The sequence below is a fragment of the Coturnix japonica genome, chromosome 5, assembly GCF_054131305.1.
Source record: "Coturnix japonica strain WE chromosome 5, WE-NBRP24, whole genome shotgun sequence".
In the NCBI taxonomy this organism is placed as follows: domain Eukaryota; kingdom Metazoa; phylum Chordata; class Aves; order Galliformes; family Phasianidae; genus Coturnix; species Coturnix japonica.
In genome coordinates, this window is record NC_140667.1 from 19341354 (window position 1) to 19356229 (window position 14876).

General features: G+C 42.2%; 1 protein-coding gene across 19 annotated transcripts in view; it reads left to right on the forward strand.

The window, feature by feature from the left end:
* Positions 1–14876, forward strand: part of OSBPL5 (oxysterol binding protein like 5) — a 149562-nt gene that overhangs the window by 41755 nt on the left and 92931 nt on the right. The window contains exon 2 of one of the 19 annotated variants that reach the window (XM_085548654.1): positions 11501–11610. The exons of 17 other annotated variants lie outside the window; for them this stretch is intronic. In XM_085548654.1, coding sequence (XP_085404780.1) covers positions 11599–11610 — 12 coding nt within the window. In that variant the 5' untranslated portion in view covers positions 11501–11598. Of the gene's footprint in view, positions 1–11500; positions 11611–14876 lie in introns of those variants that run through there. One more of the 19 variants, XM_015864187.3, reaches the window with a different exon arrangement.

Here is a 14876-nt window from a genome sequence, read left to right on the forward strand (position 1 = left end):
ATTTTTGGCCAACTCAGTGGATTTTACTTTTTTTACAGAGCAGTGTCAAAGAACATCACAGAATGTCTTAGGTTGGAAGGGACTTGCATTGTAAAAAAGCTGAGATGTGCTGCAGTGAACCACTGGCTGTGCAAGGGTGTGCTGGAATGTGTTTCACACAAAATATTTATTTCCACCCCTAAACTGCTTGTTTGGCTAGCACTGTGTTTAGGCAGGCTGAGAGATCAAGGTGGAAACTGAATGAGACTGTAGGAACGGTCCTAACTTCAGCTCAACAGGAGGATGCTGATGGGGCATGCTGCTCTGAGCCAATCTTGTTGTGCAATGCCTGTGTGCACATGGTGGTGATATCTTCCTTACAAGTCTGGCTGATTGATGACCCACTTCTCCCGAATCACATACTGGTGTTATCTCATCTTGGGAGTTTCTGTGGCTCATCTCCACCCTGGCTTAAAACTGGATTTAATGAGCAGCTTCTGGAAAGTGGGGAGGGAAAAGTACAGCATGGACTGCTGCTGTGTTTTTGTTTGCAGATATTTTAGTTGTCTTCTTGCTATTTTCCCTACATCTTCATAGACTTTGGCTAGACTGTTAACAGCAACAACAAAAATATCAAACTGTGTTTTTCACAAATGTTCTTCAAGAAAGTATCTCCCACTTCTTTTTTGGGAGGAAAAAGTTATGCAAATATCAGAGGCTATCTCAGTGGTCACAGGAAAGAAAAATGGGGTCACAGAAAAGGATAGGAGTGTAACACAGCACTTGAAATACTTCTGTTTCCATTCAGGTATTTTTAGCTAATGGTCTTTTTGTTTGTTTGAGGTGATGTGTTGCTGTGCCAAAGCTAGAAACTACCATGGTAGATGTTTGTCCCAGGGCAAAACACATCAACTGATGTTGATGTATTCAGGAGCTGCTGGTCAAGGTGATACCGACAAGATGTAAAGAAGGCTTCAGAAACTTTCATTATTACTAATGATAAAATTCAAGATAAAATCTTCAGCCAGAGTTGAACCAAGGTTTCAGCCTTGCAACATTCTGGAGCCTTTGCTTGTTTTCTGAAGTTGTCATTCTGCTGTTCCTGACCTCCCTTTTCAGGTAGACCTGTTACCTCCCTTACTTTGATAAAGGCCTTCCCAGGAGAAATGGTCTAAATACTTTCAAAGATAATGATTAAATGTTTCCAGTTTTGTTTTTTTTTAGTTGAAAATGGTTCTTTCTCATTCTATGTATCAGTCAAAATCTCACTGAAATCCTGAGACAAAAATACTCAGATGGGAACAGGAATTATCAAATCGGGAATATCTGTGCAACTGTGATTTTTTTTGGCTTTGGTGTTGCTCCATGTGGGTCTGATGCCTTCAGTCCCAGCCCTAGCATCTCCTCAGCAAATGAAGGCTGTGCCTTGGGAGATGCTGGTCTATGGCACCTGGAGTTGCAACCTAGCCCTGGCTTGCAGCAGTTCTCAGCAGGCTGGCTAGCAATTCAGTGGTCTGAATTGGGATTTGTAAAAGAAAAACTTTCTTTACAGGAGAATCTTGCTCATTTTGGCTGTTTCTGAAGTTGCTTGAGGAACCACACTGCTTTGTTTCTGGTAGTTTTCCGTTTGAGATCTCAGAGAACATGTAAGGAGTTGGTGGCGATGCTGCAAGCACACCTGAAAGTATATCCTTATGGTAAAAATAACTTGCATGTTTTCCCTCATGTCTTTTTAATTATTTGCTTTACTAAATGTATCTCTGCTGGAACATGGATTGGAGATGGAGCAGCTCTTTATCAGGAATTTCTAAGCTTTCTACTGTACAAGAAAACAGCTGCCCTATAAGCATAAAATGCTGGAAAATGTGTGTGGAACTGGGGCAGAGAATCTCTCCCTGTCTCCCTCAGGGCATGAGGAGTTCCAGCACTTTGCACTGTCATCTGCATGCTTTGGGGTAGTGAAACATCTGCTCAGGCTTGCACACAGTGAGGCAGTGTTGTTGTTTTTTTCCATATCTCTACTTTCTCTGGCAGACCCTGCCTTGAAAATTACTGGAGGTGGCTCATGGTGGCTGTAAGTTGCACCATGTAGGGCAATGTGGATCTTGCAGCCAGCCATGCATGCATGGAAATGCAGAGCTAATGATAATTGGGGTCTGGAGTGGCTCCTGCATCCTAAGGAGCCCTAAGAAAGTGGAAATTGAATGGTTTTCTTTTAATGTTCTTCTTTACATGGGGAGCAAATCTAGGTATGTGTTCAGCACCATGCCTTCTCAAGGCAAGGAAAGCAGGGAGCAGTAGCACAACGTTATTGAGAAAAGAAATAGCACTGGGCACAAAAACAACCCCTACCTTTCAAAATAAATGAACACAACCCCAGGACTGCTGTAACTTATATGCTTTCCTTTATCAGTGCTGTTGCTGGGGTAAGATCATGCCTTTCTGGAGATCCACTGTGCCAAAACAAATAATTGCAGTGTGTGGCAAGCTGGGATGGCACCAAGGCATGAGCATTCCTCTCTGAAGCAGAGGAATATTTAAGAGTTTTTTATTGTACTACAGTGGAAATTGACTGTTCGCTTATAAAATTTGCTGCCGAGTTACCTAGCTGAGACTTGAATAGGTGATAGAGGAAAAGAAATTGCTGTAGAGCAGTCAGGTCAGTACCTAAATGATTGTAGTCCCTGATCAGGCTTCATTACCATTTCATCTTTGACTAAAATTTCTGCTGACTGACTACTTCCCTTCCCTTACAGCTGCCTCAGTTCAACCAAAGCAAGATGTGTGACATGTTGTGCTTTTGTTAATATATATTATGTTAATATATTGTAGTAGTGTCCCAGAGTCCTTATCCTCAATCGGGAAAAGATGCTGCTCAGAGCAGCAGAGCTGCCTGGAATGCTGTTGTCATTGAGCAGGGCTGCAGAAGAGCTCTTTGGATGTGAGAGGAGTAAGAGCTAGCTGTAGGCACAGTGACAAGCTCCTGTGTTGTAATTATGAAGGCTGGCATGTTAATTGCTGCTATGCTAGCTTCAGCAGTGTGCTTGAAATTAAGAAGGTGCTTTATAATAGTGACATTTAACTTGTTTCCATCATCTGCTTTGTTTTTAATTGGCCTAGGCTGGAAATTACCAAGGGGAGCCTTTCTGAGCCATGCAAGCCCTTGTTGGGCAGCAGGCATTGGGCTCCTAGTTATCTCAGGAGATGATCTGGCTTCCTCCTGAACTGTGGCATCAGGCTCCTCTTCACACGTGCTTGTTTAAGCATAAAATCCAGGGACTGTTTGAGCTGTCCTTTGAAAATTGCTGTTGGGAGACTGGGCTAAACTGTGTGGCTTCAGAGTTTCTCTCAATGTTGTCATCTTTTTTCCTCCAAAGGGAGAAGACACAGTAAGCAGTTAAAGGCTGAATAGACTAATTGCACACAACTAGACTGATGTTCAAAGTGAAAGGTCTAGTAGCAAGTATAGCCAAAAGAGTTGGGACAATGCTTTGTAAGAGGTACCTCGCTCATCCATTTGTTAGGAAAAATACTGAACATTCATGAAAATATTGCCAGTCTCAGAGGTCTCAGACTTGTCAGAGAAATTGTGAATTTCAGCTTCTAAGTAGAAACTTTAGGAAGATGTGTGTGAGTGAAGGATGCCTTTGCCTTACTATTAGATTTTCAAAGTGCTAGTTCACACTCATCTCACGTTTGCGGGCTTTTCTCTCCAATCAGAGAAGCTTTTTTCTTTTTAAGTTTTACAGACAAGCAAACATCTTTCAAAGCAATCCCACAGTTTAAAAGGAAAAAAAGAATCTACTGTGAGATTGTGAAATTGAAATTAATGTCAGCTGCAGTTAAAACAAAACACAGCCAACAGTTTTTTAAACATTGTCAAAAACTTTCAAGTTCATGAAGTGTAGCTTTAGTGCAAAAGGAAGCTATTTGCTCAGTAGAATGAAATATATTGGACTTATCTGCATGTATCTGTACAGCTTACATTGGTTAAGAATGTGAATCTAGTTTTGTCCATAGAAAGTGATGGGGGGCAGCAACTCACCTGTAGTCTGGGTGCATGGTAGCCTCGTGTGCTTGCCGTCCTCCTGGGCTGCTGTGTCTCCTTTCTCAGGAGGGAGGCAGAGCATGTGGCAGCATGCTGAACTCATCTGGTACATGGGGCAGCTTGCTTACAGATATCTTTTATACAGCACTCTGCCAGGCTTTTGCTTGTTTTGTTTAATTGGCAGTTATTATCTTGGAAAACACTCTTGCCAGTTGATGTGGTGGTAATTAAAGTCACTGTTATATGTTAGGCACTCACTATTGCTCATTATGTACTCACTGGAGGAAGAAGGAAAATAAGTGAGCAAAAGCAAGCTTTGAAGAAAAGGAGTGGCTGTGTGTTGGTAGGCTGTTCAGAGAGAGTTAATCCATGTGAGTGAAAGCAAGTCCTCTATGATGCTGTGCCAAGGGCGGGAATTTGAGCTTTGTTTGGAAAGTGAAAGTTATAGTCTTGCAGCTTATAGATCCCTAGAAGAAAACAACTTTGCATAAACTGAAGAAGAGCTTTTTCCACCTCTGTCAACCATACGATCTTTTCCTATGGACACCTGGAGAAAGACCACTGCAGGGTAGAGCTAAGACCCACTCAGCTCAAGTGCTCAGTGATGTAGAGTAGTGGTGGATCTGTGAATCTTATCTCAGTATGTGTATGCTCATGTATGTGCATTCATGTGCATGCTGCCAGAGGAAATCAATGTATGCAGGTACATTTCTTTTTTTCTTTTTTCTTTTTTTTTTTTTTTAAGAGAGAAAGAGCAATTGATGCAAAAATACATTGACTTTCATCATCCACGGTGACAGCAGAACTGTACTGATTTATACATCCTGGAGCTCTTGCTGTGTGTGCTGCTGCATTTTTTATCAGGTGGGAATTGATCAAGTTCAGAAAGGTGACCGGCTTTATTTTGTTCATGTTTTCTCATTTTACAACCAGGATTGAGTTAGATGTTGGAGGCTGAGCTACATTTGCAATACAGTTCTTTTCCTAGTAGCTGATAATTTATGGTATCTTTCATACATATGAATCACTCTGTCATGCAGCACAAGGTCATTTTCTCTCTCTGCCTTCTGTCTATTGAAGCAGACACCACTTCCAGTTCAGAATCTGTGAAATCACTTTCAGTTCACTTCATATTTGGGTTATATTCCCCCACCCCCTTTCCAATTATTGTCACGTATATAGTATAGGGTATCCTAGAGTTGGCATTTCATTTTAGTGCCTGAAAAATGATGCTATGAACTCAGTGGTAGACTGCAACTTCTAGGATGTGTGTGGTCTGTAGTGCTAACGCAGGCAGTGCCCCTGTAGCTCATAGCTCATTTGTCTTGCTGCGTGCAGTCACACTCATTTTAGTACGTACTACTACTACTGCATGTTTTAGTATCTGAAGGAGATCATAAATATAGTACTTTCTGTATGCAGTTTTTTCTTTCCTTATGGAAATAAGTCTGGAAAAGACCTCTAAGATCATCAAGTCCAACCATCAACCAATTACCACAATGATCATTAAACTGCAGCAACAGCGATGTCTTCAGGTAGAGACTGATGTATTTGCTTTCCTACACTGGTGAGAGCTGAGAGTTCTGGATGTGGATCTAATTGACTTCATTATCCTTGTCTGCTGGCATGCTTGGTGAAAGGAGACCTCACTTTGTAGATGCCATTGTATAGTTTGCGCTTGACTTCCTGAAAAGCATCTCTATAGATGAGAACTGATGACCTTAAAGATGGCTATCTCTGAGCGTTAGCAGCTTATTTGTTCACAAAGAACAAGTTGAGTAGGTCGGCCCCTTCAAATAGGATGGGTTGCTGGAGCTCAGCACGGTGTACAAACAGACATCGAGTCCTACGGTATCTTTGCACACTCCTTGCAGAGTTCCCAGCAGTCTGGTTAGAGGGTGCCTCCAGCAGCCCTGCACAGTGTGGATCCTCTGCCTGCTGGCCTTTTCCCTCCTCCGCACTCATTCATTGTGAGGACTGGCTCCCGGCAGCTTCTTTCCTTCGTGCTAACCCATCCAGGGAAAGTTACCACTTGTCTCCTTTCTAATCTCTCTGTAAGTAATTTTGATTTGTCTATTTGGGACTTCTCTTCCTCATGTGCTAGGGATGATTATCATCTTCTACCAAGGCACTGTGAACTGCCTTCATGTCCACAGAATGCCCTGGAAAACCTGAAGGGCTCTGTTTGGTAGGGAGCAAAATGCTGTTGTCAAACAGCAGGATTTTTCAAATGAAAATCTGCCACTGCTTATATATAATTGAAACCAGCCTTTTCCAGCATATCTCCCTGCTGCTGCTGCAGAGTCGTGGGTGCAGACACCCTGTAGTTACATAAATGCAAATGGAATTTGGGGCAGGGACAAAGTCTGTTATTGTTGCATTTTGGAAGGCACAATCATTGTCAGTTTTCTGATGCTTGGGTGTTTTTAACTGTTTATGATCAGAAAAGCTGCCAATACTTCAAGAAGGCTGTGGGGGTGACCCAGGGAGGGGATGGCCCTGGGCATTTCTGGGGATGAGATCTTGGGGTTCCCCTTGCTGCAACTGCTCATGAGCAAGTAGTGGTGCTGGGTGGCCTGTGCAAAGCCAACTCAAGGAAGAGTAATGCTCATCAAAAAAAGGTCTTAGAACAGATAAGGCATTATAGTTTTCAAATATCAGAATGTAAATGTCACATTCCTTATAAATACCAGGCACTACACAGCTGCATTGAGCTGGTGTAGCTGTTGTAGTCTATTGGATGGAAGGGTGGGGTCGAGCTGTTCCCACTGATGACCCAGAAATATTGTTGATGTTTCTGAGAAGCAATTATCTACACTTCCCCTCAGCCCGAGGCAATGGATCACCCCCTTCTTCACTTGCAGAAGAATGTCCAGTCAGCGCCAGGGAAAATCCTGGAATAGCCCAGAAGTGCCAAGCACACAAACACAATACCAGCATTGGCAAACTGGCATAAATAGCTTCAGAATGCTGTAATGTGGGCTACCCATTGCAAAGCTGGTTCCTTGCAAAGACCACAGATTTATCATTTTGAAACATCGGTCCTTTGTCGCCTGAAATAGGCTTTTGTTGTCTTTTTCCCTGGAATGTGGAATTTTTATTTATTTGTTCTTTTCCCATTATATTGTGAAATACAAAAGCAAAAGAGTCTGGGCAGTTCACATTGCACAGCTCAACAAGGGAGAGGCTCCTCCCTACTGTCTTGTCAGCCAGAGATTCTTGGGTATAGATATAGGTATAGAGTAGGTGTGGTGCAGGCAGCTCCTGGGACTCCTGGCATGGGAATGCTTTCTCCTCTCAGCCTGATGTGATGTTGTGTATGTGGCGGTTGGGAGAGCTGGTATGTGGCACATGCATCTGAAGCCCCAAACCTTGATACCCCTTTTTAGTGGCTTAAGTTATAATTCAGACTGTGCCATTTGCATTTTTAGTGACTGGACTGGGAAAGCTGCTACTCTCCTTCAGCTTACCTACATGACTCACATATGTATGGATCCTGTGCAAAAAAATCAGTGTGAAGCATAAGCAGCAGGGAGCTCTGATTTCCCCCTCCTGAAGGCCTTGGCTGTGGTGGCTTTGTAATCTTTACTTGATGGGCTGCAAGGTGTGACCAGTGTGTGCATCATGAACATTATCAGAACAGAAAGAAAAACATCATCTTACTTTTACATGCTTGCTTGTACAACTGAAATTAAAGCAAGTATGTAAGTATAGCACGTACTTAAGCTCTCATCTGATTTTTTTTGAGGTTGTGGGCTGTGTATGTGCCAGTGGGAGGGGAGTTCAGGGTGTCCCCAGCAGAGCGCTTCAGCTAAGAATTGTGCTTTGCAGATCATCTCCCATGTTTTATTGTGTGGTCTCCTCTTCTTGTGCTTTATTTTGTGTTGTGGAACAGACCTGGGGAATACAAGCTGTGTTGTCTTCAGATTAAATTGTATACAACTACTTATGAAAACTAGAAGAAAGAGATCAGAGTGAAACCTGTTCTGTGACTTGATTCTCTAATCTGGATTCATCTGCAATCTCAGTAATTACAGTTCATGAGTTTGGATCTTCACATTTGCAAAAGGTATCAACCCATCAGCGGTCTCAGAGAAATCAGCCTGGTGTTAAAGTCATCAGCCCACGTGCTGTGTTGGAAGCCTGGAGGAGACAGGTTGTCTGAGGACCTTTCACAAGTAGGGTGTAAGGTTTCTAGGCTGAAATGCTGTGGGTTATCACATTGCTTATAAATTTGATCACAGCAGAGTGAGACATGCGAGCTTCTACCCATTGCAAAACTTTCATTCAGTGTTTGTCTTTTCTTGTATCTAACACCTAAACTTATGGGAGATCGTGCTCTCATGCTGTAATAATGTAATTACCACCTATAAATACTGCAGAGTAAATGTAGGATACTGGAAATTATCTTGGCAGAAAAGAACATGAAGAGCAGATTTTCAAACTGAATCTCTAAATAATCTTTTTCCTTTTGGGCTTGGAATCTCTCCTATATGGATTCATTTCAGGTAAGAAAGAATGGTTTGATAAAAGTTTGTTTTTCTAGTTTTATTCTTATCTCACCTGTCTTTAAGTCTCCTGAATGAGTTCTATGTGCACATGTTGCTTCCGTGGGAGAAAGTTTACATACACAACTACCTCCACTCCTCTATTTTGTTTCTGTTTAGCTTTTGTTGTGTAGTTTTTGTATGTTTGGGTTTGTTTGTTTGTTTTTGTGAGCATGAACGCCGCTTTTCCCTTTACTGCAAGTCTGAATGCGAGTGCCATGTGACTCCTCAAGTGGGTGGCAGAGAGAAGATGTTGTTATTGCTAAAGGCAGGCTATCCAGAACAGGAGGGTGCCTTTTTTGTGCAAGTTTGCAACGTCTTTCTCAGAAATGTCATATGAGCCCTTGTTTCAAATGCCAGCATCTCTTTCCAGCAAGTCAAAGGAAGCCTAGCAGCTCTTCTTTCTAGGATAAGACATGTGATGGAAAGAATATCCCTGGAAGGATATTCAACAAAAGCCTCGTATCCAGGCATATCTTCAGGGGAAATGAATTTCTCCAGCATCCTTGCCACTGCATTGTATAAAACTGGCCAAGTGTGTAAAGCTTTAAGTCTACTTTGAGTTTCATTAGTTCCATGTGAGCTGAATTTGATCTAGCTATCCATGTTATATCATCTTATTCATTGTAGCATAGTGTAAGAGTCATTGCAATTAGACCCTCATTCCCTGAGCCATGATAGCTGTAGTCCAGACTCCCTAAGAATAGTCATTTGGGGCCCAATCCTGATGCTTCTCTCCAGCATGGTCTTAGCTCTGGAGTGTTTATCAAATGCTGTAGGGCCAGGAAGTCTGCAGGAGAAGTGTGAAGATGTTCCAGAATGTGAGCAAAAACCTCCTACCAACCCAAAAAAGAAAACAGTGATGAGGGTGTTTTGTTTGGCCTCTTGTGGGAGATAGTGGACCAGCAGTCACTGTGCAATCACTGCTTCACTGTCACTGCTAATGCTTTAGTATTTATATCATATTTTCTGCTTAGCCTTGGATGGGGAATTGTTTAGCATGTGAACTGCTTGCTCATACTTCTCTAAGCCAGGGAGCTTTAAGCATCCTACCATTCCAGTGTTTGCCTCAGCTTTCTACTGCACTCCTAAAACCCTTAACAAACTCTGAAGGAGGCATGAGCTCAGCATGTCGTCATCCCACATGAGGCTTTCCTTCACTTGAACATTCTCTGGAAGTGCCTTCTCCATCCCTTGTGAGGCTTTTCCCTGTCTGATAAAAGGATGCGCAGTCAGATCTCCAAGCCAAAGGGAAGAGTCTCATATACAACTAGACCCCTGGGATAAGGTCATTTGGGTCGCAGAGGTTTGTATGAGGTGGTAGTTGAAACAACTCCAACTATCCTCAGTCCTTAAACTCTCTATTGATAAAATCCTCACTGGTGTTTACCAGTAAAATAATAAAATGGATCAGAAGCATCTCTTAACCATCATCTGAGAATCTCATTTTACAAATAGCTTGAGGTTTCCAAGTTTTCATAATGCAGGGCAAACCTGATTTATTTATCAGTGGGACAATTTGGGAACATCATTTGGTAATGTCAGACCGTCCAGAGGCTGAAGCTGCATGAGCAGGATTTAGAATTAACAAAGGGCTTTTCACTGCGCTCCTGAGTGGCGGAGCCCCTGTTAGGCACCCTGTGCATTGTGGAAGTCCTACTGCAATAGTTTGCTGCGATGAACCACTGAGAACCTTTCCTTTCATCCGTGGCTTTTTATTTTAAGTAGCTTATTTTGGCAATTGGCAAGAAGAAAGTTGCTCCTGCTGGGCTGGAGCTGGCTGGTGTAGCCTAAGCTGTTGCTTATCAACTTATCCTTGCAGAACTCCCAGGAAGATCTTCTGCAGGGCTTTGCTCTATCTGGCTAAATGCCCTGTACTCTGTGAGGCACAAACTGAACTGAGAAATGAAGCTATCTTCTACTGTCTGGCTGCTGCTACTCAGTCAAACACCATCAGAAACCAGTTTAAATGTGAATCCAAAACTTGATTTTACATCAAGTATAAATAAGCCCTAGAAAATGATATTTTTGTATCTGAAGATTCCAAGTTCTGTTGATTATTTATTTGTTTATTTTCCCCCATCATCACTGCCCACTTCTGAGTATGAGCATGGCCTGTGTCCCAGGCAGACTTTCTTAACAGTAACTATTTACACATATTCTGGTGCTTGAACTGGCCGTGGGGTTTTGGAGATTCTGGGTTGCTTTTGAGTGTTAAAATCTGGAAAATCAGAGAGTAAGTTTTTCCAGCATATCTACAAACAGCCCCAAGGTACATGTAGGGAATTGATCTATTTTAGCTTTAATTATTCTTTGTTTTGGATCTCTGGAACTCATTGGGAAGTAAATCTGTATTCCTTAATCTGCATTATAAAAGGAAGTTATTTTATTGTGCATCTACATTTCTGTTTTCTCTGGACATCTTCTGCAATCTCCAAACTGTAACTACTGTGGAACAAAGGATCCTCTCCTTTTTTGTGTTTTGACAGCTGCAGGATTTAAGCCCGCTCAGGGTGAGTGAAAGAAATGGTACTTAGTTGAGAGACTGTGCAGCAAGCTAAGGCTGTGCTGGGGCTCCCACCTGAGCATCAGCAATTAGTGACAGCCTCTCCTAGGTTTTGAGGATGATGAAGCTTAGGGAACAAGCACTGTTTTTCCCGATGCGTGAAATTCAGGAATCTGAAGTGAAGCTGCCAGCCGTTCTCCAGATGCTCCAGTGGCTTGAACTGGTACTGAGTCCAGGCACTGCCTCTAGGAGCCTGGGGCACAAAGCTGTCTCTCTTAGCTGGCACAGTCTGACTTTTGGTATAGTGCTTGAGCCCAGTGTGGTAGTGGGCTCTGTCACTAAGCTGCTGAGATGTGGTGTTGTCTCCATAGAGAAAGGTTCCATTTGATGTCATAAAAATTGAATTATTTCTCCCCTAAGGGTGTGAAACAGGAAGCTGACTGCCATGGAACTCTGGTGGTGATGATTAACGTGGACCTCAGAAATCTGGGATCTGTGCTGCTGAACCTGTTGGCTGTATGTGGAGAAAGGTGTGACATCCCTAGAATCGCAACCTAGTATGTAGTGTGAAGTAGCAACATTGCTTTTGCCTCTCCTCTGTTATCTTCTCCCGCATTTGATGCTCTGTCCAATCTCAAGATGGATCCAAAATATAGATGTAGCTGCCAAATTTGAGTAGATGGTGCTCTTCTTCGTGTTCCTCTCTCATATCTGCATGAGCTCTATTAAATGAGATGTGCTTTGAGAAGCAGAAGTGTTAAAATGCATTTAATAGGGGCATAGCTGCTTTATCTCTTTTCTTCTGTTCTTCTGAGATGGGGAGTAGTTGGATCTTGATGTTGCTGTGGTGAGATTTAAAATACACCTTTGATCATGGTTGATAGGTGGCAGCCAGTATATTAATTCCAAGTTGGCCATATGGTTCCACATTAAGATACCCTATTTTAGTTAGTTAGTTGTGTTTTTATTTATTGCTATTCTCACTCTGTTGAACGTTAGCCTGCTGGCTAACATTACTGTTTTGTGCTGATCTGTAAGAATTCTGATCAGGTTTGATAGTGCTTTTTCTCTGCTGAACAGCACCTGGCAGGATTAAATCTGAGTTTCTTTCCATTTGTGAGAGTAACAGATTGCTGTATCTTTCACAGAGCTTATGCTGGCAGCTCTTAAAGTACAGGTAGAAAGTACACTAAGAGGCCAGAGGGAAAAGGACGTGTAAGGAGAAACATGGAGTGCTGTAGGTGTGTGCTTAACGATTTAGATTGCTTAAGTCCTCATCTTGTGCTCTTTCAGCCTTCCTGTTGCAGTGTTCACTCACACTGAAGTGCATGTATTTGCAGAAGTGATTTTACTGAAAGTGGGAGCCCTCTTATGTGAACAAGTGTTTGCTGATGTGAATAAAATGCATAGCTGAGCCCTGGCATTCATGTTGATCTATGCTGTAGCAATGGAGAAGTGTTGCACTCAGTATTGACTCTTCCAGCCAATTCAGCAGCTGAATTAATTGGGAGGAATACTGTTTGATTTTTCCTTTGGTAGCAGCTGTGAGAAAAGGCCCTAATGATAGTCATACTGCATACACATTAGTGTCACACTGAGAAGTATCTTTGATGTTGAAGTGAGAGAAAATGGAGGCTTTGGAGGGGTGATGGGAGCAACCAGAAAGCATTCCTCATCTGGGTGTGGCTGGAGCAGATGAGCAAGGCTTGGGCTCCCTCGAGGTGCACAGAGGCTGAGCACAGCGGTAAGTTAAATAACCACGCTGAAGCGGGAGCATGACTGCTCTGATCTCCCTGCTCTCTGCTTGTTTTGATTTAATTATATAAGTAAATATAGGTCTCCCTTCTTTCTCCTTGCTCACTTCTACCTGCTGCTCTCATCCAGGTTATTTTTCCCATTAGGGTTTTCTCTGCAGTGAATAGCCTGAAATTGCCACTTCAGAGTAAAGGTGCCCCAGAGTATTGCTGCACCCTAAAAGGCCCAAAGAGTGCTCTCCTGAAAACTGCAGAAGGGGAGGAGACAAAACAGATGATTTTGGCCTAGCAAGCACAAGTGTACAAACTGATTCATCCTGAAATGTCTGAAGTGACAGCTCATCCTGCCTGTCTTGTTTATGTTGGCCAGAAAGGAGTCTGCAGCTCCAAGATCTCTCTAAAGCACTGAGATCTCCTTATTGAATTGAAAACAAAGGCTTGGGCATCACCCAATTTTATGCAAATATCTCAAAAAATTTTAAAACACTTTATAATTTGCTTGTATTGCTTGCAAGTGTTTCAGGGATGTGTGAATTCATTTTTAAATGCTGGAGTAGGTGCTTGAATTCATAATCTTTGTCAGAAATCAGCATTTCCCTCTTTGTCTGGGGGAATTCTGGCCCACCAATTCAGTGACGCTGCTCTGCAGCAAGGTTTGCTAGATGGCTGTTCTGTGGATCTCAACTTCACTTGTTCTGTGATGGTTAAATGCCTCCTACTTAGGAAAATATTTTGCCGGCCTGTGTGGTTTTGTACAAATATAACTGAAAAGCCAAGTGACGGAGACTGTGGTGCTCAGTTATTTTCTGTGTTTTACTCTCTGGTTTATCCAGCAAGGGAACCCACATGCCCAAGAGAACAGTATGAATCTGTGTGAGCAAAGATCACATCGTGTTCTGCCATGGCTTGTTGGGTTGGAGGGCTTAATCAGCTATTAGAAGATGATATTGGGAAATACAGCTTACAAAGAGACTGGTGTTTTGAGTCTTTTGTCAGTGCTAATAGAATATTCAAGAGGAAGTTTGCAATTTTACTCTAATCCTTTTGGCTTTATTTTTCATTCTTGTGTGCTTGCTTTTCTGCCAAGCAATTGCCTACTGCAGCTTTTTGCTGGAACTTGTTTATCTAGGTTTCTGCTATTGTCAAGGTTGAATATTATTATTTACTTTTATGGTAATACCTGGAGTTTCTGATCTGGGATCAAAGCCCTGTTGTGCTAAATATTATACAGACCTAGTTTATTAAAAAGGGAAATGAACAACAACAAAAAGAGACCCACAGTTCCAGGAAGGTATGGTTTTACCTTATGATAGCCAGCAGGAGCAGAACAAGGTAACAGGAAAACATTCACATGGAATATAATGAACAACAGTCAGGGCACACTAACTGTCTTGTTTTGAAATGACAGAAGGTTGTGCCTGCAGAACAAAACAATATTATAATGACAAAAAAAGTTGATTTTTTTTTTTTCCCAAACAGAACAGCGTTCATTACCATTTTGTTGCAGTATTTTTGTTTGTTTGTTTTTAATTTTTGTTGCCTCTGGAAACAATTTTTGCAGTGCTTTTTCAGCTCAGAATGCTTTTTGGTTCTATTTGCAGAATTACAACCAACATCACCAAACAGTGGGTACAAGAGGCTTCCTTAAACAGGAATTAGGAGCAGCGACCAACTTTGGTTAAAAAAAAATATATATATATATATGCTCCTTTGAATTGAAACTTGGCCTCAGCTCCTAGTAATTCTTTGCATTAATTCAGGCCCTGAAAGGGTCTGCAGCTTTTGTAGAAGCAGTTGGCTCGCTGGTCATAAAGTCCTACTGGTATGAGTCTGCCATAATCGTGTTACAAGGAGCTGAATCGCTATCTTTAAGGGTATGGTTATAGTTTCTGGATGAACCTGAGTATTGGGAACATTCTGAGCTGGCCAGTAGTGTTAGCCCATGTTGGGAACTGGCCTGTTGATGTCCCCACTCCAAGGGACTGTGGGGTCACTGTGGACATGCTGTTAAATATGCGCAGGTGTAAGCACAGTAAGCTATG